At 47.8% G+C, this 25,964-nt stretch overlaps 1 protein-coding gene across 4 annotated transcripts in view; it reads left to right on the top strand.

Annotated features, from left to right (window-relative positions):
• The window catches only part of SMOC1 (SPARC related modular calcium binding 1), a 151,963-nt gene that overhangs the window by 57,332 nt on the left and 68,667 nt on the right, over positions 1-25,964 (top strand). For all 4 annotated transcript variants that reach the window (XM_019641384.1, XM_019641382.1, XM_019641381.1 and 1 more), the window contains exons 2-3: positions 20,935-21,100; positions 22,245-22,357. In XM_019641384.1, the coding sequence (XP_019496929.1) occupies positions 20,935-21,100; positions 22,245-22,357 (279 nt within the window). The remainder of the gene's footprint in view (positions 1-20,934; positions 21,101-22,244; positions 22,358-25,964) is intronic.

The following is a 25,964-nucleotide window of genomic DNA, read 5'->3' as shown; positions in this document are numbered from 1 at the left end:
CATGGGTAATCGAGCAGAGTTCCCTTCTGTCCTATAATGTAAAGCTAAGAGGCAGCTCTTGAGGGAACTAGGAGGGGAATAAACAGGTGGGTGTTAGTGCGGAGAAGAGAGGGTGACAGGGAACTGGCAAGGAGGGCAGGGAGGACCCCTGGGCTTGATGCAGTGGGATTCCTGCCAAAGAGAAAGAGATGCCTTGAATAGATCCAGAAAGCTTCAGACCTGAGGCCCAGATTGGAAAAGAGACGTGTGCAAGGCCTGGAGGAGGCTGTGTGTATCTGTGGATGTTTGCAGCTGGCACTCCCCAGGCTGGGGAGCAGGAGGCGGGGCTGACCTCGGCTTGGCTTCCTCCTCCGGGAAGCAGGCAGGCTTTCTCGGCTGTGCTGTACCCGTGTGCAGCTCTGATTTATTTTCAGATTTGCCTCGTCTGTATCAGAGATGGTTTTTCTTGGCAAATCACAACTTTTTCAGAAAGCAAAAATGCAGTCTCCTTGCAGCCTGGCTCAGTGTAATCCCGTTTGTTTATGCAGGCTCAGTGTGCTTGAGGCCAGAGCCAGAGCCAGCCGGGGGTGAGGGCCCAGCCCAGCCCAGACGGCTTTGTAGCTGGATTTGCAAACTCCAGTGTGGCTCCGGCTCTGGATCCTTCTGATCCCTGGTGTATGTAGTGTGGCGGCGTGCCTTGGGCTTCCCATGTGCCCTACTTGCGGGTGCTCTCCGGTGGGCCCTTTTTCTGCCGCCTGGAACCTGTATTTCAGAGTGAAAGTGAAACCAGAACCCTCCTCACTTAACAATTTGGGAGAAAATCTAGACTAATCCATTTTGCCCAATTAATGTGCCTGTCTAGGTAAGAGTTACTAACATATATCTTCAGAGTCCAAATAGTGAAATCATGCAGATCTGTGCTTCTTATGCTTATGTTGTTCTCATTTTCTACCTTTACCCTAAATTTGCCAAGCGTGGGTGAGGAAGCATACCTCTTGAATGCCCCAAGTGTTAGATGGTGTGGGTGTTGGGACATCTGATATGGACAGAAATCGTTCTGGAGGGGGAATGACTATCTGGACGTCTCTCTGCCCTGGAGTGGCAACTCTCTAGAGCACCTGGATCTCTAGGGAAGGTGTCTTTGAGGGACTGGAGCCTCCCAGGGGAGACAAGATCCCAAGTTGTACAGGAAGAGACCTTTTTGAGGCTAGTATCTACCACATCTGAGGTTTCTGGTGGCTCTACGTTGACCTGTTAGAAGAGGAAGAGGTAGGAGCCAGCTAGAGCCATCCCATGTGCTGAAGCCTTTCTTTTTCATTCTCTGCGCCCTCTACTTGCCCCATCCAATTTTGGTTTGAGGGCTGTAGAGTGGTCCCAATAAACATAACTACCATTTATTGAGTGTTTGCAGTGTGCCAGGCATTGTGCTAAAGTGCTTCGTATTCATTGTCTTGCTAGTCCTCATGACAAATCCATGGAATGGGCATTATCCTTATTTTACAGATGAAGCAGCTGAGGCTCAGAGAGGTTAAGTGACTTGTCCAAGGTCACACAGCAAGTAAGTGGTAAAGCTGAGATTTGAAAACCTGGTTTGTCTGAATCTGAAGGCCATGTTCTTAAATATTGTTCTACACTGGCCACAGAGATGCCTGAGAAACTGAGTGCTTTCCAGGATGTTAGGGTGCATGTTTTAAAGAGATGTTCTGGAAGCCATTTGAGAGTTAAGCCTGGACACAGGGTTTTGAATCTTGGAGGTTTCTTTAAAAATTTGAGCCCCCACAGAGAGGGGGGAGAGGGGGAAGAACTCTCCAGGGGAAAAGTACAAGTCAATAAAGAGTGCTTGGTTCTGAATTAAACACAGGTGGGACTTCTTAGTGGTAATTGGGAGTTTGGCCAGATGCCTTGGGGCTTGTTTCTTAGTGTGGACATGAAAGGAGGCAGGCCCAGGGGCGACAGGCTGATGAAGGAGGAGAGAAGCTTACTTACAAGGAAACCCCTTCCTGGTGTCTGGGCTGGGCTGGAGACAGTCTCTCTTCTGGAGGGTCAAGTAAGGTCTGGTGCAGAACTGGATGAGGGCTTGCTCAGCTTCACACCCACCGCGGTCCTCTCCTAAGGAGGTGGGGGGCGGGCCAGGGCATGCCACAGCCCCTGGGAGAGCAGCTCGACCCTCCAGTCCATCTCAGAGGCTGGGCTGCAACCTCCACACATGCTTCTGCTGCCTTGCTTCTGGACCATTCCTGGATCTGTTCCATCCCCTGCCTCCCACCGTCTCGTCCCCTTGTGATTGACACTCCTGATAGGCTCCTGTCCATCCCTGCACATCTCCAGCTGGGTTACTGAGTGACCGCGCAGTGGGTCTCATGAGTCAGCTGCTGGGCCACTCCACTAGAGAGGTCCATGTGGTACTTGCCTTGTGCCAAAAACATTTCCGAGGACAGATGCATGTGCTCTTGGGAGGAGGGTCAGGGGATACCGAGTCCTCTTTCTGTGGAACATTAGTTTAAATTGCCTGAACCAAACTGTGGTTTTGGGGAAGGCATCTTTTTCCCTTTGGTAGCCGACAGGGTGCAGAGTAACACCGCCCAGCCACTTCCAAACGCTTCTTTTGGGTTGGAGCCAGCCCCCAGGTCCTTGGGCTGGAGTTTGGAGGGTCAGAGGTGTGAGGAGGGGCCCTGGGGACTCTAAAGGAATGAGTCAGTCAGAGCTGCTGGCCTCCAGGGCTGGGCCTTGGAAAAGCTCCCTCTCCAGGGAGGACCTGGAGAGACTGGACCAGGAGGAGCCTGGTTGGCATGAGAGCATTCTGACACTTGCTCCCCAATAAGGACACTCACCCCAGTGCCTGAAGCAGCCCTTGGGCTGGAGCAGAGATCGCAAGAAGTGACCTAATTACATCATTTACTGAAGTAGGCTGGATCCAGAAGATGGTGACAGCCGTTTCCAGAATCTTCCTCTAAACTGTCTCCCATATTGATTCGTTCTTTCCATCTCCACTGCCACTGGGTAGCTCAGGTCCCTGTCAACACCTCAGGCCTAGGTTTCTGCCAGTGCCTCTTAACATTTTGCATTTATGCTCTTTCTCCTTCAGTCTCCTCTACCCACAGTGACCAGAATAACCAGCTGGAAAACACCAGTTTTATGAAGTGACTTTCCTACCCAAGCCTCCAAGGGTTCCTTTTTGGCCTGAAGGACTGAGGGATCCCACCCCATCTTCACACAGACATTCTGCCGCTAAATCGGTCCCTCTGTATCCTGCACATGCACGGTCCTTTTGCTCAAGGTGCTCTCCCTTCCTCCTCTCAACCACGAGCATAAGTTGGATTGACCCTTCAAGGAGAAGCCCCTGTCCCACACCCTCGGCGCAGTTTCTCAGCTGCTTCAACTGGTCCTTCTCCGAGACCCTATAGCCCCACTTTCTATCACTGCTTTTGACAATCAGGCAATGGGGCAGGCAGTGCCTGGCTCCTTCTTATTTGTGGATCTTTTCTCCTCAACCAGAGCATTGGCTTCTGGAAGGAAAGAGCCAGACATTGTTCTTTAATACCCCAGGGCAGCCTTGGGTCAGGCCTTTAATGGGGACTCTGGAAATAATTGTTGAGTTGATCAATAGGAACTAAGCTTAAACTGCAGCATGAGGGATTTAGAGTAGACTTAAGGAAGGATTTCTAGAGAGCAGTGAGATGTTTAGAAAGGACAACTGAGGAAGGTTGTAGCAGTACTAGGTCTTAGAACGTCTTTGAAAAATCAGAGCAAATTCTCCTGAGAAACGCTGTCAGGGTGTGTGGGTGGTGGTGGCGGCAGTCACGGTTTATGTACAGAAAGGGGAGGAAAGAAAGACGTGGCCAACCTCCAGTTAGCCTGCAGTTTACACTCCCGATTTGCCACCGAGTCTGCCTTTCTGCTTCTCATCTTGTCACTGGCTCAGGGCTTTCTCGACTTGCCCTCCTGTTGTTACCCAGCCACAGTCAGGCCTTAACTGAAGTGCCTTCAAGGGGTGGGAGGAGAAGGAAGTGGGAGGCACACAGGGAGGAGGCGGGCACCAGCCTTGTTAGGGCCAAAGCCACAGAACTGTTCACCTGTTCTGGAAGGCCTGAGCCAAAGAGTGGCTTTGCCATCCTGGTACCTAAACCTAAGCTGCTCATCAGCTCAGCCAGTGCAGAGGTAGTGGTGTGGTGTTGGCATGCCCACAGGAGCAGGACCACTGTTGGTCACCACTACCCCCAAGGTTCCTCAAACACAGGTTGGCTAACTGGGGGCAGCGGTTTGCTTTGGTTTGTCGGAGATGTGTGGAACCACGGGCTCAGCTCCTGAACAGGCATAGCTTCCTGAAGGACCCCTTTGGGGAGGACATGTGACGTTGGTTTTATGATAAACATGGATGTATGTTTTGCATTAGAATGCATGCCTGTGAAGCTAGAACGCAGCTGAGATGAACACAGGGGATGAACTTCCTCTGCTGTTTTGTGTGCTTCTGTGGCAAGTACCCCTAGACTGCTGTAATGCTGCTCTCAGCCCCCATGCCTCCTTCTGTCTCCCTGGGGGTGGGCTGGGGGGGGGGCACTGAGGGAAAGGAGTGGCTAGAGCAAGAAACAAAGACAGCCAGAAAGGAGTCAGGAGGACGGGGCCGTGGGAGCCCCAGGGACCTTTCGGTGCCCGTTTGGGCTTCAGGTATAGCATCGTGCACACAGGAGCGGCCCCCTTCCCCCGACCTTCAGTGGACAGGTACATTCAGCGGCCTTCTGCTCACTTCATTCAAAGGCAGCATTGTGAGCCTGAGGACCAGCCCTTGTGCTTTGGGGACTCCCGTGTTGGAAGATGGAGAGACTCTGGCTTGCAGGGCAGTAGCAGCTCTCTCCTAGGGACCGAAGGAGCTAGGATGGGAGGCAGTGTAGGAGGGCGGAAGCAAAGCCTGCTCCATCAAGGCTGAAAGTTTTGTGGGGGGGCTGGGGACACTGGTTGTTGTTCTGTGACCTTCTAGCACCCTAAGTGGCGTTCTGAGCAATTCTGAGATAAGATGTACAAGACTAGCCCAGACTAGGGCGGCAGTTTTCAGACTTCTTGAAGACATGGAACTCTTACATCAAATCAAGCCAAACTTTTAGTATGTGTAGGACAACACACATATTATGATGTGCAAAGCAAAACTTTAAACTTTACATGGTTCTCTGAGTTTCACCCATAGGACGGACAGGCAGAAAGGACCTTCCCCAAGGCGTTTGCTACATGTGAGTGGCACCCCCTGATATGGCTTATTCCCACTCTGAAGTCTGTGCCTGGGACCCGACTCTGTCTGGAAGGACATCATCTGCGTGGGAAACTTGGACAGCAGGTGGTAGGGATTCAGCATAGCCCATGAGGGTGGGGACCACGTCACTGCATCCACTATCATGTGTGCCCACAGGGCCCAGCACTGTGCCTGTGCCATAGAGGGGTTAATAACTATTTATCCAGTGAATGTGGCAAGTTGTGGAGCCCTTGGTTTTGATTTAGTTTGCAAGGAACCAAAGGCAAATACATTTTTGTTCTAAAAGCATCTTCCGGAATGATGGGAGAGCAGTGGCCCTCTGCTTCCTCCCATGCTGGAAGCAAGAGCTGCTTGTTCTCCAAGGCCTGCTTTTTAGCCATGTGATCACTCCTTCCCCATTCCCCCAGATGACAGCATATTCACCAGCCGTCCTCACCCTGTAATCTGATGGCTGATGCAGGGTACTCTGTGCCTTTGAAAGGCTGCTGGCTGCTGCTGGCAAACTCTGTCATAGCACTGCTTCAGACTGGAAGGTTAGAGTTCATCCCGACTACTGAGATTCCGAATTCCTTCCATAGAGAAGGCTGGAGACTGCCCAGCTGTATCATCCAAACTTGAGAGGGCGACAACGTGGTGACGAGGCTGCTGCATGGATAGAGGCTGCAGAGGGATCATCTGTGCCCCGCATGACGTGCACGGAGAGATACTGGGTTGTTCTGTGCCTCCTTTATGAGTGCTGTGTGTGATGCAACAGAGCAGGGAACCTGATTAGACTCTGGGAGATGAAGAAGCCGAGAGGAAGGCACCGTTCCCCTCCCACTTCCAACCAGGGCAAGCTTCTTCTAGTCCCTGGCTGTGTGGGGTCCATTGGCTCTCAGGCTTTGATGTTCTCAAGGTGACACCAGGGTTTGGGGTAGAGCTTGGAGGCAATTCAGCTTAAAGGCGGATCTAGGTCAATCTGTTGTATTTGGGGTCTTGTGTGTGCTTCACCCTCAGTCCCCTTAAAACATGCATGTTGTAGGGAACTTGGAAAATAAAGAAAAATGCAAAGGAAAAAACAAACCAACCAACCCATTTGTATTCCCACCATTTAGAGATAGCTACTGTTAATATTTTGGTGTATTTCCTTCTATCTTTTGTTCTCTCTCTCTCTCTCTGGCATGGTAGGAAGATGTGCATATCTATACTTGTGTATGTATTATATATGTGCATATATGTATATCTATTATCTATCTATTTACCTACACACATATATATTTGATATCCTGCTTTGGTTTAATTTAACTTTATATTATGAGCATTTCATTGGCCAACCTTGAGAACCCCTTTGGAGCCTGGAATAAGTCTTTGGTGTCAAATCTTTGCGGGCACTGTCTCGCGTTAGGAAGCCAGTGCAGCCCGTTCCTGCAGATTAGGCAGGCTCGCTTGGTGTGCCCTGAAGCCTTTCCCAGTAGATTCAGCTCACCCCCTCCTGTCTCATTTGCTTACCAGATGGGAGCTGCGGTAAGGGTAAGTGTCCTCTCAATCAGTGTTCCAGGGAAATCTGGACTTAAGGGTTATAAATGTCTGGAGGAGAAGTAAAAGATCCTCAAAAGTCAAATGCAGGTTTTTATCCTTAAAAGAAAGGCTTTCTCTGTGTCCAAGAACCAAAAGGTTTGGAAAATGAAGAACCATTCTTTCTCTCTCAGGAGTGGGCTTGCTTTGGTTTTCCACTAATCTTCCATTTCTGCCTGTAGAATTTGACATGGTTCTATTTACTTTTCCTTGGCCCAGTTTTGGTCAACAGGATTTCTCTCCTGCCCAGAACAGCCTCACATTTGTGTGAAGTAAGACGTGAGCCTGGGCTCTGGACAGCAGTAATTAATCCTTGTCTGAGCGACGCAGTGGGGATTTTTAGCCCAAGATGATCTGACAGCACCAGGTTTTGCATGGCACATGGCAGTCCCACTGGGGTCAAACTCTTTCTTCTTCTCTTTTGTCTGTAAGTGACTTTCAAGGTGTGTGTGTGTGTGTGTGTGTGTGTGTGTTTGTGTGTGTGTGCACGTGCACACGCGTGCACATGCATGTGCATTCATGGGCGTTAAGGTATGTGCTGTGTGTTTTGTGATCTAAAGCCCACCACCAGTACAGCAGGATCTCAAGATGACAGTGGAAATCCAGATAAAAGGAAACACACAGTTTAAGCACACACCGCCTCAACATAATTCGATGACATAGCAAGACTGGGATTTCCTTTTCTGTTTGTTTTAGTCTGTACTTGCTCAGCTTTCATCCGCAGGGCTTAGTGCTGTAAGGGAGTGGATTTCCTCAAGTGCTACAGATAAAGCGTTTCTTCCCCTGTTATCTCCCTTGTCAACGTAAATTGCCTCACTGTGTAAGTGGATAGGCCGATGAGCCTGTATGTGTGCCATAGTATCTTGCCCAAATAAAACGGGCATTAAAATGACATCTTCCTTTGTGAGAATCCCATGACACTGAGTGTATACTAGTTTCTCCATTTAGTTGTTATGGAGCCATGAATTAATTCCCAGGGCCTGGGAAGGTGAATTACTCCTGCCTCTTCTTCCTGCTATGTTTAAACTTTGTGTGCAAGTCTTTTTTCTTTGATGGGCTATGGTAAGGCTGATTTGGGCCCCTTTGTGTTGATACGGGGAGCAGTAACTGGTAAAGGCTGGGGAACTCAGTGCAAAATATGTGAGTGGACAAATCTCTTCTGAGGTCAGAAAAGTTACAGCAGCAGCATGAAGAATCCTAAATGGTGGACTCATGAGGGCTTGAAGGCGACCCTCTAGCAAAATGAGAAAGGAGACTCAGCCAAGATGAGTCTGTCTTTCAGGTTAAGTGGCTCAGTCCTGACGGGGCTTTGGGGCCTTGCCATCACCCAGGATGCTGTAGGGCAGTTGGTGTGATGGGTGGGGGTAGGAAGCATGCTGGGGGATGGGGACTCAACCAGGCACAACTGGTCCATTGTAGGCGGGACTAGGAATGTCTGATCATGACGTCCCTTGGTTCACTACATAGGGTCTCCATTCACCTCCTTTGGGCAACATACTGTGGTGTCGAAGGACTTACATCTGACAGGGCAAAGCAGATCTATGAGGAAAAGAAAACAAAGACTTCCAGTGCAATTTTTTTCGCAAGTAACTTAGCTAGCAGCTTTCTCCTTCAGTGTTTGTGACCCTGGATTCTTGAACAAGGGCTAGTGATTGTGCCTCCCAAAAGATGCTTCCTAAGGACTGTTCCAAGAGTGTGTGTGTGCGCAAATGCATATGCAAGTGTCCATATAATGAACACACTCGTGCCTCAGCTCTTGAAGAGATTCAGTTGACTGGCCCTTTTTATTGAGGGACTATCCAACTCCTACCCCCCAAATGTTATCAGTTTTATTTCAGCCATGTTATGAGTTACTGAGGCATTTTGTTGACTGGCCTGGGAGCCTGGCAGCCATGTCCAGTGTCTCCATGTTGGAAGATTGATCTCTGGATCCTCAATTGGCCTTTGCAAATTCACCCTGAGTTTGAAGCTGCTCATTTTGACTCCCACAGCCTGTTAAGCAAACCTGTACTCCCATTAGCATCTATTCATATGACTGGTATTGCCAGGTCTCTTCTGTCTGTGATTACAAAATGATGCCACTTTTACCTTTACAAATTATAGTGACTCATCTGCTCAAACAGCAATGCCCCTTAGTTCTTACTTTGAGGTGCTTTAAATATTTCCATAAACTAGTCATAATTTTCCCTCATGTCCAAAGGAACCTCATTGCTGGCAATGCCTAACGTGAGGACGCCTGAGTCTGTGCCAAGGGAATTATCTCCAGCTGCTGCCAAAGCTGTTGATTTAGTTGCCAGAGCAGGGCTGGGTTTCATGCAGAGGTGGGGAAAAGACCTGCCTCATTTCTGTGTCTCTTTGTCATCGAGGCCCTGAAATAGCTGTGTAGGTGCCTGGAATCGCTCAGAGTGATCTTGAATCTCTTGAACACCCTTTTCAGGCTCTGCACCTCCTACTTTGCCCAGGATCTCACCAAGTCGCCTGTGAAAATGATTCTGTTTTGAGACCTTGTCCTTCCAAACAGAGAGGCTTACCCACCACCCAGCACCGAGCTGGATCAAGACCAACCTCAGTCATCTCTCATGTAGTCATTAGCCCCAACCCCAACCCCAACCAATCTCCTTGCTCTTTCCCCCAGTTATAAAACACAGGTCACATATCACTGGGCATAAAATGCGACAAGTGATGGTGGGCCAGGGCCAGGGTGTGCAGCAGTAGTGTCTGGCCCCATTGCCACTAGCCAGGATGCTCAGTGACATGTTAGATAGCTCTGTTCTTAGTAATATCCAGCGAAAATTTGGAGCATGTTGCTGGGTGGCGCCTGTGGGAGACTTTGGGATAACCTTGGAAGGAGCTACTAGCCTTGGAGGAATAAATTGCTCCTGCCAGGTGGAGAGATAATGCTAATTTAGCAAACCCTCACTACCAGACGTGTGTGTCATTGGGATGAGGGGCCAGGCACTTAGATCCAAATGGTATTTAAGAACACCTTTCCTGCCCTCTTTGCTTTGCACCCCATTTGAGTTCTCTTGTGATCTATAATGTCTTGGATGCACCCCCAAAACAAGACCACCTTGCTGCTCCTTGTTAATACCATCAACTTAACCTTTATTTTTTTTACCCCCAGTGCTAGTGGGGTGAGAGAATTGAAAAAATCTGGGTTCTGGGTTCTTGGTCCTGGAGAGTGCTCTGTTTATTTGATTTGAAGTGAGAGGAGTTTTTATTTATGCTGGTGGCAGAGTTTGAGGGATGGGGGGATGGGCAAGTGGCTTTCTCCATGCCCTCGCTTTGTGAATTCTGTTGCCTAGTAGTTAGTGATGGGGAGTGCAAGCAGGAAACAAAAATGAATGCTTTCTGCTTCTGGTCGAAGACTTGCCACCCTGTTAGTGATGAAGGAGGGCTAAAACCTAACGGGTTTTTAAGCTGAAGGACTCCACTTATTCAAAGAAACATTTTTCTCTCCGTTGGTCCTCCATTTCTTCTTCCTCACTTACATGCATGCCTGTGGCATTGCACCTTTCCCTTCTAGCCTCGTGGCACCCCTGCAGGGTTGTGATGGAATGCACAGACCGTCTCCCGCATGGCAGCAGTCCCATTCCCTGTAGACAGCTGTGTGATTCTTTCTACTTTTATCTCATCCAGTTGCCTCACCTAGCCACTTCCTTGGCCCAAATGTCCCCTTCTTCTCCATTCCTCCTGCTGCAATATTCAGCTGTAATAACCTTCCAATCAATTTCTCTGTTGTCTTTCGTACCCCTGCCAGAGATTTCTAGTGCTCAGGTCTCATCTGGTCTTTTATTTCCTGCACTAGTTTATAATTCTTTAAAAAAAGAAAAATGACAATTGGGAATGTTCATAGATTCTCTACGATCTCACCTCTAGCATGGCCCTAGAGCCTCATTTCTCCCATAAATGGTCAATGGTCATTTCTGAACTGTGTTTTGAAATTAGTTTGCTTCTTTACTTTGGCGTACCTGTTGCTGTTGCTTAGAATGCCCTTCAGATATCCCTTCCTACTTGTGGAAATGCTTTACGGCCCAGTTTATGGCTCCTTCTCTGAGAATTTCTCCTGGCTCTGTCCAGTCTGAATTAACCTCTTACTCTGACCCCACAGAACATGGGGTCAGCTGCTCTGTCCCCAGCACTCAGTATAGCCCTGGGGCATCATAGGTGCTCAGTAGTTCTTTGCTGAATGGATACCTCTTTTTTCTTTCTTCCTCCTCACCCTTTCTTTCCCCTCCCCTCCCTTCTCCTTCCCTTCTATCCCTTCTTCTCTTCTCTCTTTTTTAAAGGGTTAGACACCTCACATTTTGGACTTCCTGGCATCCATGTTCAAGTATTCTACCTTTTTGTCTATTTGTGACTTAGACTTTGCTTCCTGGTTGCTGGTTTCGAAAATGTCGTCCCTGTGGAGTTAGCTGTACACATGTCAGTCTTTGCAACGAGCTCAGCTTCTAGGGGGCATAGCCTTTGTTGTTTATTTTTGTAACCCGCACCCCCCACCCCCCACCCCAGCCCCAATGCACTCGCACAATGCCTGGTAATTGAAGAGGGTGGACAGAGAAATCTCCAGAAACCTCTTTGAGGGCCTATGGGAGGTCTGCTGTACCCTTCAAAACAAACATTCTTTGGAATTATTTTTTTGTTTTATGCTTTTCTCTTTTTTGTTTCTTGATATATGTTTTACATGCGGTAAAATTCACTCTCTTTAGGTGTATACTTTTATGAATTTTAACAAATGTATATACTTGTATAACCACCATCATAATCAAAATGGAGACTATTTCCACCACTCCCATTCTATCACGCCTTTCCCCATACCTCCAACCCCTCCAATCACTCATCTGATTTCTGTCCATACAATTTGGCTGTTTCCAGAATGTCACATATATATGGAGTCATACAGTACGTAGCTTTTTGAGTCTGGCTCCTTTCACTTAGAATAATGCTTCGTATTTTGAAAACTGGATGACCTGGGCCCTACCCCACACTATCTGCACCTGCCTTTCTAGTAGGCTGGCCTGGGGCATGAGGTGGGGGTGTGGCTGGGGTCTGTGTGTGTGGGAAGCTCTACCTTTGCAGGACAGGGTCCTCGCTGCTTTGTCAAAGACATTCCCCCTCCTCTCCTTTCCTTTCCTCCCCGATGGCACCTGGTGTAAGATAGCCGTCTCCCCTGGGTCCCGACCAGCCATCCCCATAGCTTCTGGGGGCACAGTGGAGGAGGGAAACTGGGTGGACGGGGTGGGGTGACCACTAAATTCCTCCCTTGGGGAGGGGGTGGGAGTGGGGTGACGAAGGTCAGGCTTCTCCTGGCTAAAACAACAGAAGTGGTTCCAGCTGCTGAACAGCTGGAGGGGGACGTCTGCTTTCCCTCAGCAGCGTGAAAAGCCCTTTCATTGGGGCGTGCTGTTGTCAGGCCCGGCAGTGGAGGTGAGCAGAAGAAGAGCAGAGCCTCGCTGTGCAGACCTCCCCTTCCCTTTGACCTCCCTTATCTGCCCTCTTCCATCTTCATGAGCCCCACGCTGAAGCGGCCCTGCTCTCGGCCCCCCTTTGCACCTGTGTAAATGCAGTGGCTGTGGGGTCAGGGAAGGGTGAGATCACGCTGGCAGAAACGGGGGTGGGTTCTCCAGGCAGATGACGGATTAGATAGTGGGTGGGTGAGTGATGTTTTAATAGGAAACTGCTCTTCATTCCCAGAGACGCGGGCCCCAGAGAAAAAGGCCACAGTCCGGTCTTGCAGATGGGGAAGCAAGTGACAGGAGGTGGACAGTCCCAGGTTGCAGAGTAAGAGGCTGAGCTGCAGCTAGACGTCTGGAATGTGGCGCTCTACTTTTTGTTCCAGGCACCAGCTTCAGGAGCGGCGTCCCCCTCTTTCAATAGCAGATTTACCTCTCAGAAATGCTTTGTAGTGCTTGAGTTCTAAAAACTTGAGCTGGACTTTGATTTACAAACACGGTGAGAAAAGTATCCCTCCCTTAGGAAAGCTCTCTTTGCTTGCAGAGCCCGTGTCCTCTCCTGCCCACCAGGGCTAACAACAGAGCTCCTTCTGCCCCTCGGCCAGCCTCTGGGGTGCAGCCTTGCTGGATATTTTACATTGAAGGAGACACTTTGGTGTAGTAGGAAGGATCTGGGCCTTCAGAGTCAGACTTAAAGGCATGCTCTACCACTGACTAGCTCAACCTGGCTGAGCCTCGGTTTCCTCATTTGTTCAATCAATAAACATTTGTTGAGCACTCATTTTGGGCAAGGCCCCTACTTGGCACCCAGCAGGGTGGCACTCAGGAGATCTTGGTTCCTGCCTACAGGGAGCTTACAGCCTAGTGGGGAGGAGGGCAAGAAACATAATTAAATAGCTGGTCATTTAATTCCAAGTGTGACACAGGCCACCGTGGAAAGCGGAGGGTGGACGGAGGCTCATCACAGTGGGCCTGACCCACTTGGAAAGTAAATGCCCCAAGGAAGCCACATTTGCTCTGAAATTAGAAGGGTGAATAGGGGTTTATGAGGTAGAAACATAGTCCAGGGAGAAGGGCCAGCACATGCCAAGTCTGACAGGGCAACGGAGCTAAGGGCTTCTACCTACCCAGCGGGGGGCTCGGGCATTACTGTGTCTCCTGTCTACTCAGCAGGCACACACATCCCCCATCCCATTCTTTCCAAATAGACATTTGTGGATGGGCCTGGGAAACTCACCGTTACTTACAACCCTAACTGTGTGGAAAAAATGAATTCAGAGTGTGAAAAACCTGACTTATAAATGAGTCCATTTTATTATCTGGCTGTTGTTCTTACTCAGGTGCATGCATATATGGCAGCTGTCAGAAAAACCAGAGAGCTAATCACATTGGCTGTTAAATTATACTCATTTCAGGCTGAGCAACCTGGGCATCTCAGATTACTGCCTGACTATAGGCGACATGACTTATCTGCAGGGTGGTGGAAAGGCTTCCTGGAGGGTTGTGTGAGGAGATTCTCAGGCTAAGGCCAGCCTCCTTAGGAATGAATTCCATGGTGACCTAGTGATGATATCTGCCATGGTATATGAGTATTGTCTCAGCCACTCTTCTAAGCCATTCTTTTCAATGGCTTAGGGATTTTCCCCCACTCCCCCCTTTCCTTTAATTCAAGGGAAAAATACCGTGTTTCATGTATGGTTTTCCTTATCTAATAGATGTTTCTTGAAAGGAAAAAAGAAAGGAACAAACTGCTTCCATTACTCTATGTATTTGAGAGCTTTAAGCTTTTGGTGGTGTTTGTACAAAGAATATCTCTTTTTCACAGTGATAGAAAAAGGAGCTTCTTATCTAAGATATATTTTAGGTAAGGTTTGATATTCACCTGTTCATTCTTTAAACATATATTGAACAACTGCTTTGGATCAGGCACCATTATGCCCTGTGTATATAAAGAAGAATAAGACAGTCTTTTCTAGATGTGTAAACACATAAATGACAATGCAGTATATTAAGGGTTTTGATAAAAGTATGAACACAGTGCAGCTGGAGGTTCAAGGAAGCTAACGGTGGTGTTTGAAACATGAAAGCATTTGCCTTTTAGGATGATGACCTTAGTGGCAGTATGGGATTTAAACTGGGGAAGAAAGGTTGGGGGCAAAGAGTCAAACATCTAAGCAAGGGATAAAGGACTAAATGAAGTCCTCGTGGATAAGAGAGGAAAGCCAGCTGAAGAGAGAGGCCCAGTCACCCCCCAGCCATTTCAGCCATTCCAGCTGAAACACCAGCGAGTGAAGTCACAGTGGATGTTTTAGCCCCAGCCAAGCTCCCAGCTGAATGCAGCCAAATGTGTGTTACGTCAGCTGATACCATGTGGAACTGAAGAAGCTCCCGGCTGAGCCCAGCCAACCCATAGACTTGAGAGAAATCATAAATTGTGTTTTGAAGTCATTAAGTTTGGGGGTGGTTTTTATTATAGCAATGGATAGTGAAGCAAAAATGTTAAAAGTGAGTACCTAAAACTGTGTTACACATGAATTTATTAACAAAAACTTTCAAATTAGTTGAGTTTGGCCTGTGATTCTTGAGTCTGATCTCCTAAAGGGGAAGGCCTCTTGCTGCTGCAAATTGTGGATCTCTCCCTTCCAAACCCAGTGGATGGGCCCCTGCCCTGGTTGTTTAGTATGGTTCCTGCCCCTGCTTCTACCCCTGGGAAACATGTAGAGATATGCATGTTACCAGAAAAGTGCTTGTGTAGAGTTTTAGATATTGATTAAATCAGCATGGAACAGGTGGGAGTTAAGACTGAAACCAACTCCCTATTGTAAAGAATCAAACATCTCTCAGATGGAACCTTAGGCTGCCTCTGTTGTTCCCTATATTGTCATGGAAACTTGGCGGTTGGTCAAACCTCACACAGCGTGTGGTATTGGAGTGGGCTCTGAGCAAAAGCTGTGCAGGGTTTGCATTCTCCTCTGCTGGCGACCGCAGGGCCAGGATCAGCGTGTGAGCATTTCAGACAGAAAGGATTGTTGGTCTAACATTGATTTCTTTTACTCCCATCTCTTTTATTGTGAAGACAGCCCCAATCGGTAGCTTACTATTTCAGTAGGAAGGATGGATTGTTTATATGTATTTCAAGTGCTTGTCCTACTGTACAAATGTGAGCAGACCGTGAAATGTCGTGTGTTTGCTTTGGAATCATTCACTCCCCAAGGAGAGAGGGCGGGAGTAGATTGTAAATGCACAATTGTCCAGGCCCCTTTTGTTTGGTTTCCATATTACGCAATCATATTTAACACAATTATTTTGTTTTTGTTGTCTTTTGGTTGGGAAGAAGGATGGGAATGTATGTGAGGATTTTGATGAAAATACTGTTTTCCCCCAGAGTGAAATGGTTCAGTGTTTGCCTCACTGGGGAGACAGCTGCCCCTGCCCAACACCAAAAATTTCCACCAACACAAGTTGCTCTTGAGCCCATAACAGACTTCTGGGTTCGAGGGGTACAGATCTCAGAAGGTTGACTCAGGCTCTGAGTTTTGTCTGTATGCTGAGAGAACTGACCCCAGTCATCAGCAGGTGCTGGGGACTTCTAGCCTATACCTCCTATCTCTTACAGAAGAGAGGAAAAATCTGCCTTTGTGATTTAAAGTGGACCATGATGAGCTCCTGGGATGTCCTGCTGTTGACCTATAAGTAATGAATGGCTTACATGTCCAGTTTCAAAGTGTGAAAACTATCCTCAGGAGCTGCTTCTCTCTCCCCGTTGGTCCAATCCATCTGAGCTTGGCTCAAGTATTAGAAACTCCAATGATGATGAGCCTCTCAACCCTCCCTTCTCTAACTGTGCTCTTGAATGTAGTAGCTACTAGCCACATGTGGCTACGCAGATTGAAGTTAACTAAAATTAAATACAACTAAAAATTTAGTTCCTCAGTCGCATTAGCTCTGTGTTAGTCCTTAATTGCCACATGAGGTTTGTGGCTACCATATTGAGCAGCACAGATGGAGAACGTGTCCATCATGGCAGAAAGTTCTGTTGAACTGTGTGGCTCTGTCTCACAGCAGAGTCCCTAGGATTAAATCTTCTCTTGGTCCTGCAGTGTCCCGTTCCCTTGCTGTATGGCCACTTTCGGCTTGCTTGTTGTCTCGGCCCTAGAGTGCAAGCTCATTGAGGGCAGGGCTATGCTGGTTGTGTTCTGCTTCCCATGCCTCCTGCAGTGCTGGGCTCATCATGGTACTCACTTGTTGAGTACAAAAGTAGATGAATGGGCAGCTGAACAGCGGTGGGTGGCGTTTGTGAACCCAAAGTAATCCCCTGGGGACCCTGGAAGTTTGGGTAATCCTATTAGGGCGTGGTCATGCTACTAAAATTCCATTTTAGAGAACTCATGGCCTTTTTGGGGAAAACAATCACAAACACACACAGTTCCTAAAACAGATGAAATTGAGACACCACAGATGATTGAAGATGGCCTTTAGCAATGGCTCTGTGCTGTTTTAGAACTTTTTTACTTGGCCTCAGGGACCAGTAATTTCTAGACGGAACCTTTGGGAACTCTTCTAAAGCCAGAAGGCTCTCCATGTGGTGGGGTAGGTGGGGCTCCTTCCGAAGCTCTTTAACCTGTCTGTTTGTAGACAGAGTGTTCCGTGAGTTAAGGGGAACTCTGGCTCAGCCACTGTGGTGTCTACGTTGGCCCAGAGAAGGTCATTTTCAAACCAAATTTCTGGCTTGTAGTTCAATGCCACGGTGACGCCTGCAGTTTTCTCCCCCATGAGCTGAGGAGGAGACAACAGGGTAACCTTCTTGAGTTTGAAAAGAAACTGTCTTTCTTGATCCCTGGGTTTTTTAATTTTTAATTTTGTTTATTTTTATTTTTTTAGGTGAACAAGACCCTTATGTGTTGTTTCTCACAGTAGGCTTAAAGTGGGCAGGACTCTTACCTAGACCTTCAACACTTGGTGTGTAGCACGCAGGAGGCTGTTGGTGGACAGTTTTTGACTTTGTGAATCAGTTTTGCAATTGGGTCAGAGCCTCTCTTTGTAGCGTTACTCTGTTATAACGAAAGGCAGTGTGGCTTAGTGGTTAGAAGCATGGCTCTGGAGCCAGACCGTGGGTGTCAACCCCAGCATGGACATGTACATGCTGTTTAATCTTGGAGAAGTTGCCTAACTTCTCTGGGCTTTAGTTTTCTCATGTGTAAAATGAGAATCGTAATACCCCTTGCCTCACAGTCATTATGAAGATTAAATCGTTAATGTGTCATAAGTGATCTATAATTATCAGCTCTTATTGTTATTACTTTTCAGACTGTAGGTCTGGCCACCAGATCCCTATGTGACCAAAGATGAATTCCTTGGTTTTCCCAGGTGTTAGAAGGTACAGGTATTTCTGTCCTTGTGTGATCATAACAAAGGGGATGTTGTTCCTTGGCTCCTGTTGATTCACGTGGCAAAATAGTCTAACAAATAGGTCTAAAAAATCAGGGCGTTACCTCATGTAAGTGGCCTGACTTCCACGGACAAGGAGAGAGTGGTGTGACAACAGCAGGGCCTTGACCTGCTCTTGAACAGCCTTGAGGCCACTGGTTGGCCAAGAGGCTTGGATGTGAGGACACTGATCCTACCCCCTGGCCAGGCATCTGCTGCTCATCAGAGAGAATCACAGAGCCAGGTCCGGCTGCATTTCTAGGCAGCAGACGGATTAGGAATGGGTGTGAGGGAGCAGTACCGAAGAAGAACAGAGACTTTGGAGGCCATCTTTGCTCTTTGAAGCCTCCTGTGTCCTGTGACTATCCAGAAACCTTCGGCCAGGGCTTGGCAAGCCTGCCTCATTCAGCTGGACCTTTGGGTCCCAAGTTTTCCCTGGTGCACAGTCGGTTGTAGGCTGGGAGGGCTGTAGTGGCAGAGGGGCCTGGGGTGGGAGCGGGGGAGACCCGCCTCTCTCAGAGATCCCCTGGGGTGATCCCCTGGGGTGGCAGGAGTCTGGGAAGCCAGGCCTGTCACGTCGCACCAGCTGCATCTGAGGTAAGGCTGTGTGGGCAGTGCCATGGCAGAGGTGCATTCACTGCACAAAGAATCAAGCGTCCCAGCTAGATGGTGGGGATGTGTTCACAGGCAAAAGAGACATTATCCTTGTCTTCATGAAGCTCTGTTGTTAATCAAATCACACAAATCAATTTATCATCGCAAGCTGTGCTAAGAACCATGAAGGAAAAGTGGGGTGTGAGAGGTTATTGCAGAGGGCCCCCTTTCTCACTTGTGAGAGTCAGGAAAAGCCTCCCAAAGGAGATGATGGGAGCTGAAGTCTGAAGTAGGGGTGAAAGAGGGGGGAGAAGGAGCAGTGTGTCCAAAGGCCTGGAGGGGGAGCAAATGTGGCTCATCTGGGAAATGGAGGGCAGGCCGTGTGCCTGACCAGCCGTGAGCAAGGCAGGGACTGAGCAGTAAGCACTGAGGCCGGAGAGGGGCCCCAGTGTCAGATTCTGCCAGGCCAGGAGACCACGCAAAGGTCTCCAAGGACAGTGGGGCAGCGCTCAAGGATTTGAAGCAAGGGCAACCTGAGGGGAGTTGAGGCCAGAGACCCTGTGCAGGGCTGAGGTGTGGATGACACTGTCCCTTCCCGCTATCCCGTCAGCTCATGCCTCCTGTGTGGCAGCCTGGGGGACTGTAGGCTTCCCCTGGACATGACTATGTATTATTGATTTTTATCTCAGAGGACTAGATTCTATCATAAAACACTCTTAGGACATATCCTTTTGGGCTTTGGGCAGGACTCAGGTTGAACCTGGGAGTGTGGGAGCCCAGGGGATCTGAAGAGAGGGCCAAGTTGCAGTGTCCATCCTGACAAGGTCTGTGCAGTGGTGCCAGTCCCTCCCTGTGCTGAACAGCCAGCACCCAGGCATGAGGTCAGGGTGGCAGGAGGGTCTGGTTTTACAGCGGGGAGGCAGTCTGTATATTAATGGACAGGCTTGGGCTCTCTTAGAATTTGTCCAGTAGGGGTGTGTGTTTCCAGTGCTCCCTGGATGAGCGCAGCACTGCCTCTGGACCTCCCTCTGCTGTTCTGGAAAAGGGTCAACATGTTCTCATCTTTTTTGCTTCACACAAAGGGCCTGCAGATATACCTGAAACAGGGGTTGTTTTCACATCTTCCCTAAACCCTGTGAACTTGGTGTGATTATTCAGTCAACTCTAGCTTCACCAACAGCCAGATGTGTGCTCATGACATTACCATGCATTATTGTGGGATATCTATTCCCCCTTCATACTGATGAAGAGCCTTCAGTGTGCCAGAGCTCTGCTCTATGGGGGTAGATGAGAGAGGACCCAGCTCTCAAGGCCCATATAGTCTAATGGTGGGTTAGTCAATAGAAGCTCATGGATTGTATGGACCAGTTATTGTTTTCCAACTGTATTCTATAGTTGTTAAGAGAGGTTCACTGATAGAGGGGTTCATGGTCAAATAAGTTCGGGAGATACAGCCTTGTATATGCCCCTTGATCTGGTTACCCATTCCTACCAAACTATCACAAAACTTAATGGCGTAAAAGAACCATTTATGATCTCTCACATGTCTGTGGATTGACTGGGCTCAGCTGGGTCGTTATTGCTTAGGGTCTCTCACACAGTTCCTTCTTTTCATTTCTGTTAGTTGCAATCAGAAGATAGCTGGGGGTAGACTCATCTGAAGGCTGCTTCACTCACATATCTCTGTGCCTGGGTTGGTTGGACATTTCCATCTGCACGTGATTTCTCCACATGCTAACTTAGGCTTCCTCATAGCATGGCAGGCTCAGGGTTGTCAGGCTTCTTTGATGGCAGCTGGGTTTTGCCAGAGTGAGTGTTGCAAGAGGCCTGACAGGAAGCTGTAAGGCTTTGTATGAATTTGCTCAGAAGTCCCCCAGATATCACTTCCACAGCATTTTATTGGTCAAGCAAGTTATCAAGGCCAGTCCAGATTCAAGGGGAGGGAATTAGACTCCACAGCTCAATAGGAAGAGTAGCAAATAATTTGCAGCTCTCATTAATTTACTGCACGTCTGGAAGATTCATAATGCATGAGTGTATCCAAGGAGTCTGAGAAGTGTGGCAGTAAAGAAACCCGTTTAACTCAGCATTTTCCAAGCTGATTATTATAGTTATTTTTAAAGTCAGGAAATCCCTTTCTCATAGAAGATCATTTAACTTGTATTCTGGTAGAGAGCAGTGAGCAGATATTAAAGGTTAATAGATTGGGGGCTTAATATTTCTAATAAATCAAACATTCCAAAGATGGAATTAAGAAATTTGGGAAAGTACCAAAATAGAGGACTCATTACCATCTGCATGGATGGAGAGGCTGAATGTCCCAGTGGTGAAAGCTTTGATTTGATTTCTGGCCAATCTTGGTTAAAATTCACCATTTATGGCTATGTAACATCGGGCAAGTTACCTCACTCTAAACTTCAGTTTCCTTATCTGCAAAATAGATGGTTTCTATTTCATGGGGTTGTTGTGGGGATTAATTAGATCCTGCATATGAATTACTTAGCACAGGTATCTTCCTCGGTTAGACTTTGTGACTGCTCAGTTCCCTTCTACTTGTAGGGTTTAGTTAATGACATTAGGTTTATTCTGCACTTGCTCAAGCAAACAAGAATTGGAAGTCGTGGACTCACCCGTACTTGTCCTGCAAAAGTAACCTCTATACCTTTTTATTTTTTTCTAATCTAGTTTCTCATAAGTGACCGTGACCCTCAGTGCAACCTCCACTGCTCCAGGACTCAACCCAAACCCATCTGTGCCTCCGATGGCAGGTCCTATGAGTCCATGTGTGAGTACCAGCGAGCCAAGTGCAGAGACCCGACCCTGGGTGTGGTACATCGAGGTAGATGCAAAGGTGAGTGCATGTATCTCTGCCCAGCTGAGGAGAGGCACCTGGGCACCACAGCTTCCTGCACAGTGCACTCCCCATCGGGGGAGCTCAGGATAAATCTATTTATTTGGTGTGCTATCCTAGTCCCCCATCCTTTCTACCATGGAAGATGAGGAGGACCGGTGTACCTGAAAGAATGAGTATTTTTCTGTCTTTCAGACACTGCCACCAGGCTAAGGCTTAGAGAGATGTGCTGCTATGTGGCTAGTGCTATTTATTTTTATTTTGTAAATGGAGATGCTTAAAAGGCAAGACATTATTGCTGGCTCCTGAATAGGGATTCCAAATTGTTGGCCAGCAGGTGTATTTTGTTTGGTCTGCTCACATGTGTAAAAATATTAAGAACATTTGAGACAACATTTACAAATTGGGAGATTCGACACACAAATCTGGATTTTTGTACTTCTTATAAAAAATTGGAAGCTCTGGTAATATTAGGCCTGTGGGTGTTCCCACCCACATGGCAACACATGGCTAGAGCTGAGTAGCAGTTACCTCCTTTAAAGGGGAGCCTGTTCTCCAGTTTGCCACAGTCCTCAGCACTCCCTGTGGTGTCTCCAAGCTGAATGCCATTCTTTGCATACCCAGATCCCTTCTCTAATTTATGTCACTTTCCCACGCCCTGTAAAGATTTGAGTTTGTGACCCCTGGATGGCTTAAAGCAATTGTGGGAGGCCAAGCAGGCGGTCCTAGAGCTTCTGATCTTCCACAGAAAGTGCTTGCAGTTCTTGAACTATAAAACATTTTTGAGTCCCCTTGGGTTCTCACATTTTTTAATAAACCCAGTGAAAAATAATAGAGATAGAATATATATTTTTTTCCTGGGAGGGAGTGGGGGTACTTGGGAGAAAAAATAAGCAGAATGTGGTATAAATACAACACCCCACTTTTCTAAGAGTAACATTTAAGAGAAAGATGAGGCCCAGTGGCACACACTAGCCACTGACTGCCCTTGTGTCGTTAGAAAAGCCAGTGGTTGTGTGTGGGCCCACCCACAGGCGGAGTGGTTTTCTCTCAGCATTCCTACAGTCGGGCAGCCATTTTGTTCCATGGCTCTGTGTAGAATCCAAGTGAAGTATGAAATATGCTCGCTCCTCTTCTCTTTTAGACGCTGGCCAGAGCAAGTGTCGCCTGGAGCGGGCTCAGGCCCTAGAGCAAGCCAAGAAGCCCCAGGAGGCAGTGTTTGTCCCAGAGTGCGGCGAGGATGGCTCCTTTACCCAGGTGAGGACTTGGCCAAGTCTCTCAGGCCCATTTCCTGGACTGAGGCCGAGGGGAGGTGCTTGAGAGCGGGAGGGCCGCTCAGAGCCTTGGCTTTCTGGGAAACAGCTGAGAGCTCTTTGACACCCTCTGTGCTACCTTCTGGTGCCTACGTTCCCCCTCCTGGACCCTCCGTGCTACCCGTTGCCAGCTGGCAGTGGGTCCTGAAAAGGCATATGGAAGTCTGAGCCAGGAAACTGGCATTGCTTGGTCCCCATCCTCCCTGCTGGCCGTCTCCATTTTTCTTTTCTGTCAAATGTAGGCTGATTATTTTTTCTTATCCCTGCCAATTTCCATGGGCAACCCTGGTATTCTCTTCACTGTTTATTGCTACCCCTCTGTGTTCCCCTTCTGCGTACCCCTAGTCCTCAAATGAAGCAGTGATCCCTTTGAGTACAAACTGTACTGTGGTTCCTGGAGTGTGTGTGGTGTATGGTATATGTGTGCATGTGTGTGCATGCACGTGCTTGCACAGTCGTGTGTATGCATGCACGCAGATTTTAAAATTTCTTTTCAGGCAGTCTCATCTGTCATCCTGCATGGCCTCGGGTTAGAGTTTTGTGTAAGACTAACGCTGGCTACGTTGATGTTGGCACAAACTATTCCTAAAACACAGGCAGCATGGGACAATAGGGTGTTCATTCATAAGCTTTTAGGCTGGAGGTAGAGACACAGCGTGGGGGGTGGAAGGCGGCTGAATGAAGACCCTTCCTGATGAAAGTGGAGAAGGTCACTGGACAAGGGTGAGTCAGCCGCGTGGTTGGGGATGGTCCTGGTGCTTCTGCTCCCTTTGTGGAAGAGAACGGCATTTGGGAAGGGATCACTACCTTAGAACTGGATGCAAGCAGAGGCTTCAGAGGTTTCAAAGCTACCTTGTCATTCTGAATCAGCGGGGCAAAGGGTGTGAGCTGGCCTTTGGTCTCATGACTTTCAGGTTTCATTTCTGGGCTGGGCCCAGGGGATGGCTGATTTCAGGCTGACCCTGCTGTGGCCGGGGTGGAAGTGTGTGTGGGGTGGAGTTGCGATTGGGCCTCATGTTTTTTAAAAGTTCCAAGCTGATTCAAATGTTCTTCCAGGACTGAGGGCCATGGCATTAAAGTGACCCTGTGAGAGGTGCTTTTATTCATTTTCTCACTTAAGCCTCGCCGCAGGCCTGTGAGGTAGGTGCTATTAACCCCATTTACAGAAGATGCAGCCTTTGAAGGGATGCAAAGCGGCAGAACTTGGATTCAAACTCAGCTCCCTCTAGCTCCAAAGTCCTGCATACTGAGCTTCTCTGAACTTGCAGCTTTAAAGGAGACTCTGAGGTGTGGAATGGCAGAAGGCAGTCTAGTGCTGTGGTTAGTGCATGGATCCTGGAACCACACTGCCTGAGTGTGACTCTTAGCCCCCACCTCTCAGGCAAAGTCACCAAACTTCTCTGGGTCACCATATCCTTACATGAAAAATGGAGATTATCTCCATTATCATAGATAATAATAATTATTATATTACACATATTATGTTACTCTTATTATTACTATTATTAATGAGTATTACTATAGTTTCCCTCATAAGGGTGTGATGAGAATTAAGTGAGTTAACACGTGTAAGACACTTGAAGCTCATAACTACCTGTCATTACCATCATCATTATCCCCGTCTCCACTCTGGTTCTGCGACTGAAGTCTTCCCCAGATTTTATGGATGATGTCACCGAAGGAAAAGAAAAGTTTTTGTTAAACCTCCCCAAGTTTGAAAATTGATGAGATTCTCTCATTGACGTTTTATTATTTATTCTAGTGAAAAAAAATGCAGGTGACCTTTGTATATGGATTTGAAACCACACTGCTGAGAATTCATGTATGAGGGAGAAAAGCAGGCCTGTCTCAGCTGAGTTCGGGGCTGAGACCTGGGCAAAGGTAATGGGGAGGAGGCAAAATCTTTTATTTCTCCTTTCTCTAGGCTTGTGTAATCCTGAGTGTGTTGCTTATGAGAATGGTTGACCCCTGCCCTCCTGGTCCTGAAGTGTTTGCTGCCTCATGACAGACAGCTGCTGGCCAGCTTTTGTTATGGCGAGGCCAGGCGGGGCCAGGTGGTGCTTGCTGGGGAGAGGAACTTCCAGATTAGTCAGGGCAGAACTGCTAAGTGAGAGGGCCCCTGAAGTTCAGCAAAGGTTGGATAGACAGTCAAGAACCCCTCATTGGTTTGACACACTAAACACTGCCATGTGTCTTCAGGCTCAAGGCTGACTCACCCCAGTGGGCGGCCAGGCAGCCAGACGGGCGGCCTGTCCCCGTTACGATGATTGAAATGGATGTGCTTTTTCCCTTGATCAAAGACATTGCAATAACTTCACAAAATGAGGCTGCCTCTTTGAGTGTGCTTCAGTCGCATTGACAGGCTGCCAAAAGACAATGAGACAAAATGCTTTTCTCCCTCCCCCAATCTCTGCTGTCACTTAGCTGGACATTTTTTTTTCTGTTTGTTTTTTAAGACAAAAACTCAGAGATCAGCTATGTTGCTTTAATATTCTTTAGAATAATGATATGCACGTATCTTTGGTGTTAATAATATATTTTAGCCCTGTGCATTATTATAGTAACACACTCTTGAAGTTTATGGAAGGAGTGAAGGGACCTGAGTGGGACTAGGTTTACCTGCCGTGGGACACAGCTTGGGACCACATGACTGGGTTGGCTTTAATGGGGGACACAATGGTCTCTGTTTTCTTCTTTTTTTTCCCTTGTCCTCTTCCCTTCATACCTCCCACCCCAACCTACACAGCAGAGTGGTTGGTGCACATTAAATCGCATGTGATTTTTAGAAATCTTGATACCTAGTCCATGTCCCAGACCATTAAATCAGATTCTGGGAGTGGGACTCAGACGTTGTGTTATTTCAAGCTCCCCAGAAGATGCCAGTGTTTGGTCAAAGTTGAGAATGGGCCCACTGTTGTAAGGGCTTCATCTCTCTTGTTCTTGATTGCGTCATTGGAATGTGGAGTTCACGCTCTTTGGTGACTTGTTGAGTAAGGCTGGGGGCTGTGGGCTTTGTCCTCTGCTGGGGCCTTATCTGTTTTCTCCTCTGGGTATCAGAAATATGACTCCTGACATCTGTTGTACCAAGTCCTTTGCCAAGCAGTTGTCAGATGCCCAAACTTAATCACACATAATAGAAAGGTAGTGGATCACCACCACGAGGAAATGTTGGCTGGAGCTTTTGTGCATCACTGAATAATAATGATGGTGACTCTTTACTGAGTGCTACTTGGTGCTAGGCACCGAGTTTTACACCCATTAATCTCTACAAGGACCTTTGGAGGTAGTTATTAATACCCCTATTTATAAGGAAGCCTGAGTTTCAGAGGGGTTGAAGGTCACTAAGCTAGAAGGGGTTTGTACCCAGCCCTGCCAGATTCCAAGGCCTGGGCTCTTAACTTTTTTTAATGCTACAGAAGGGTCCTTGACGTAAATGTAATTGATTTTCATCACCAGTGTTATTCTAGAAGTCCTCTCTTGGATGCTGTTGACCAATTAATCAAGAAGAAAATTTTTAAAAAGATCCTTTTGATTATGGAAATTTTCAAATA

Source organism: Hipposideros armiger, unplaced genomic scaffold (assembly GCF_001890085.2).
Source record: "Hipposideros armiger isolate ML-2016 unplaced genomic scaffold, ASM189008v1 scaffold_59, whole genome shotgun sequence".
NCBI classification, from domain to species: Eukaryota; Metazoa; Chordata; class Mammalia; order Chiroptera; family Hipposideridae; genus Hipposideros; species Hipposideros armiger.
Note: the sequence above shows the minus strand (reverse complement) of the source record. Positions and strands in the feature narration are given on the sequence as shown.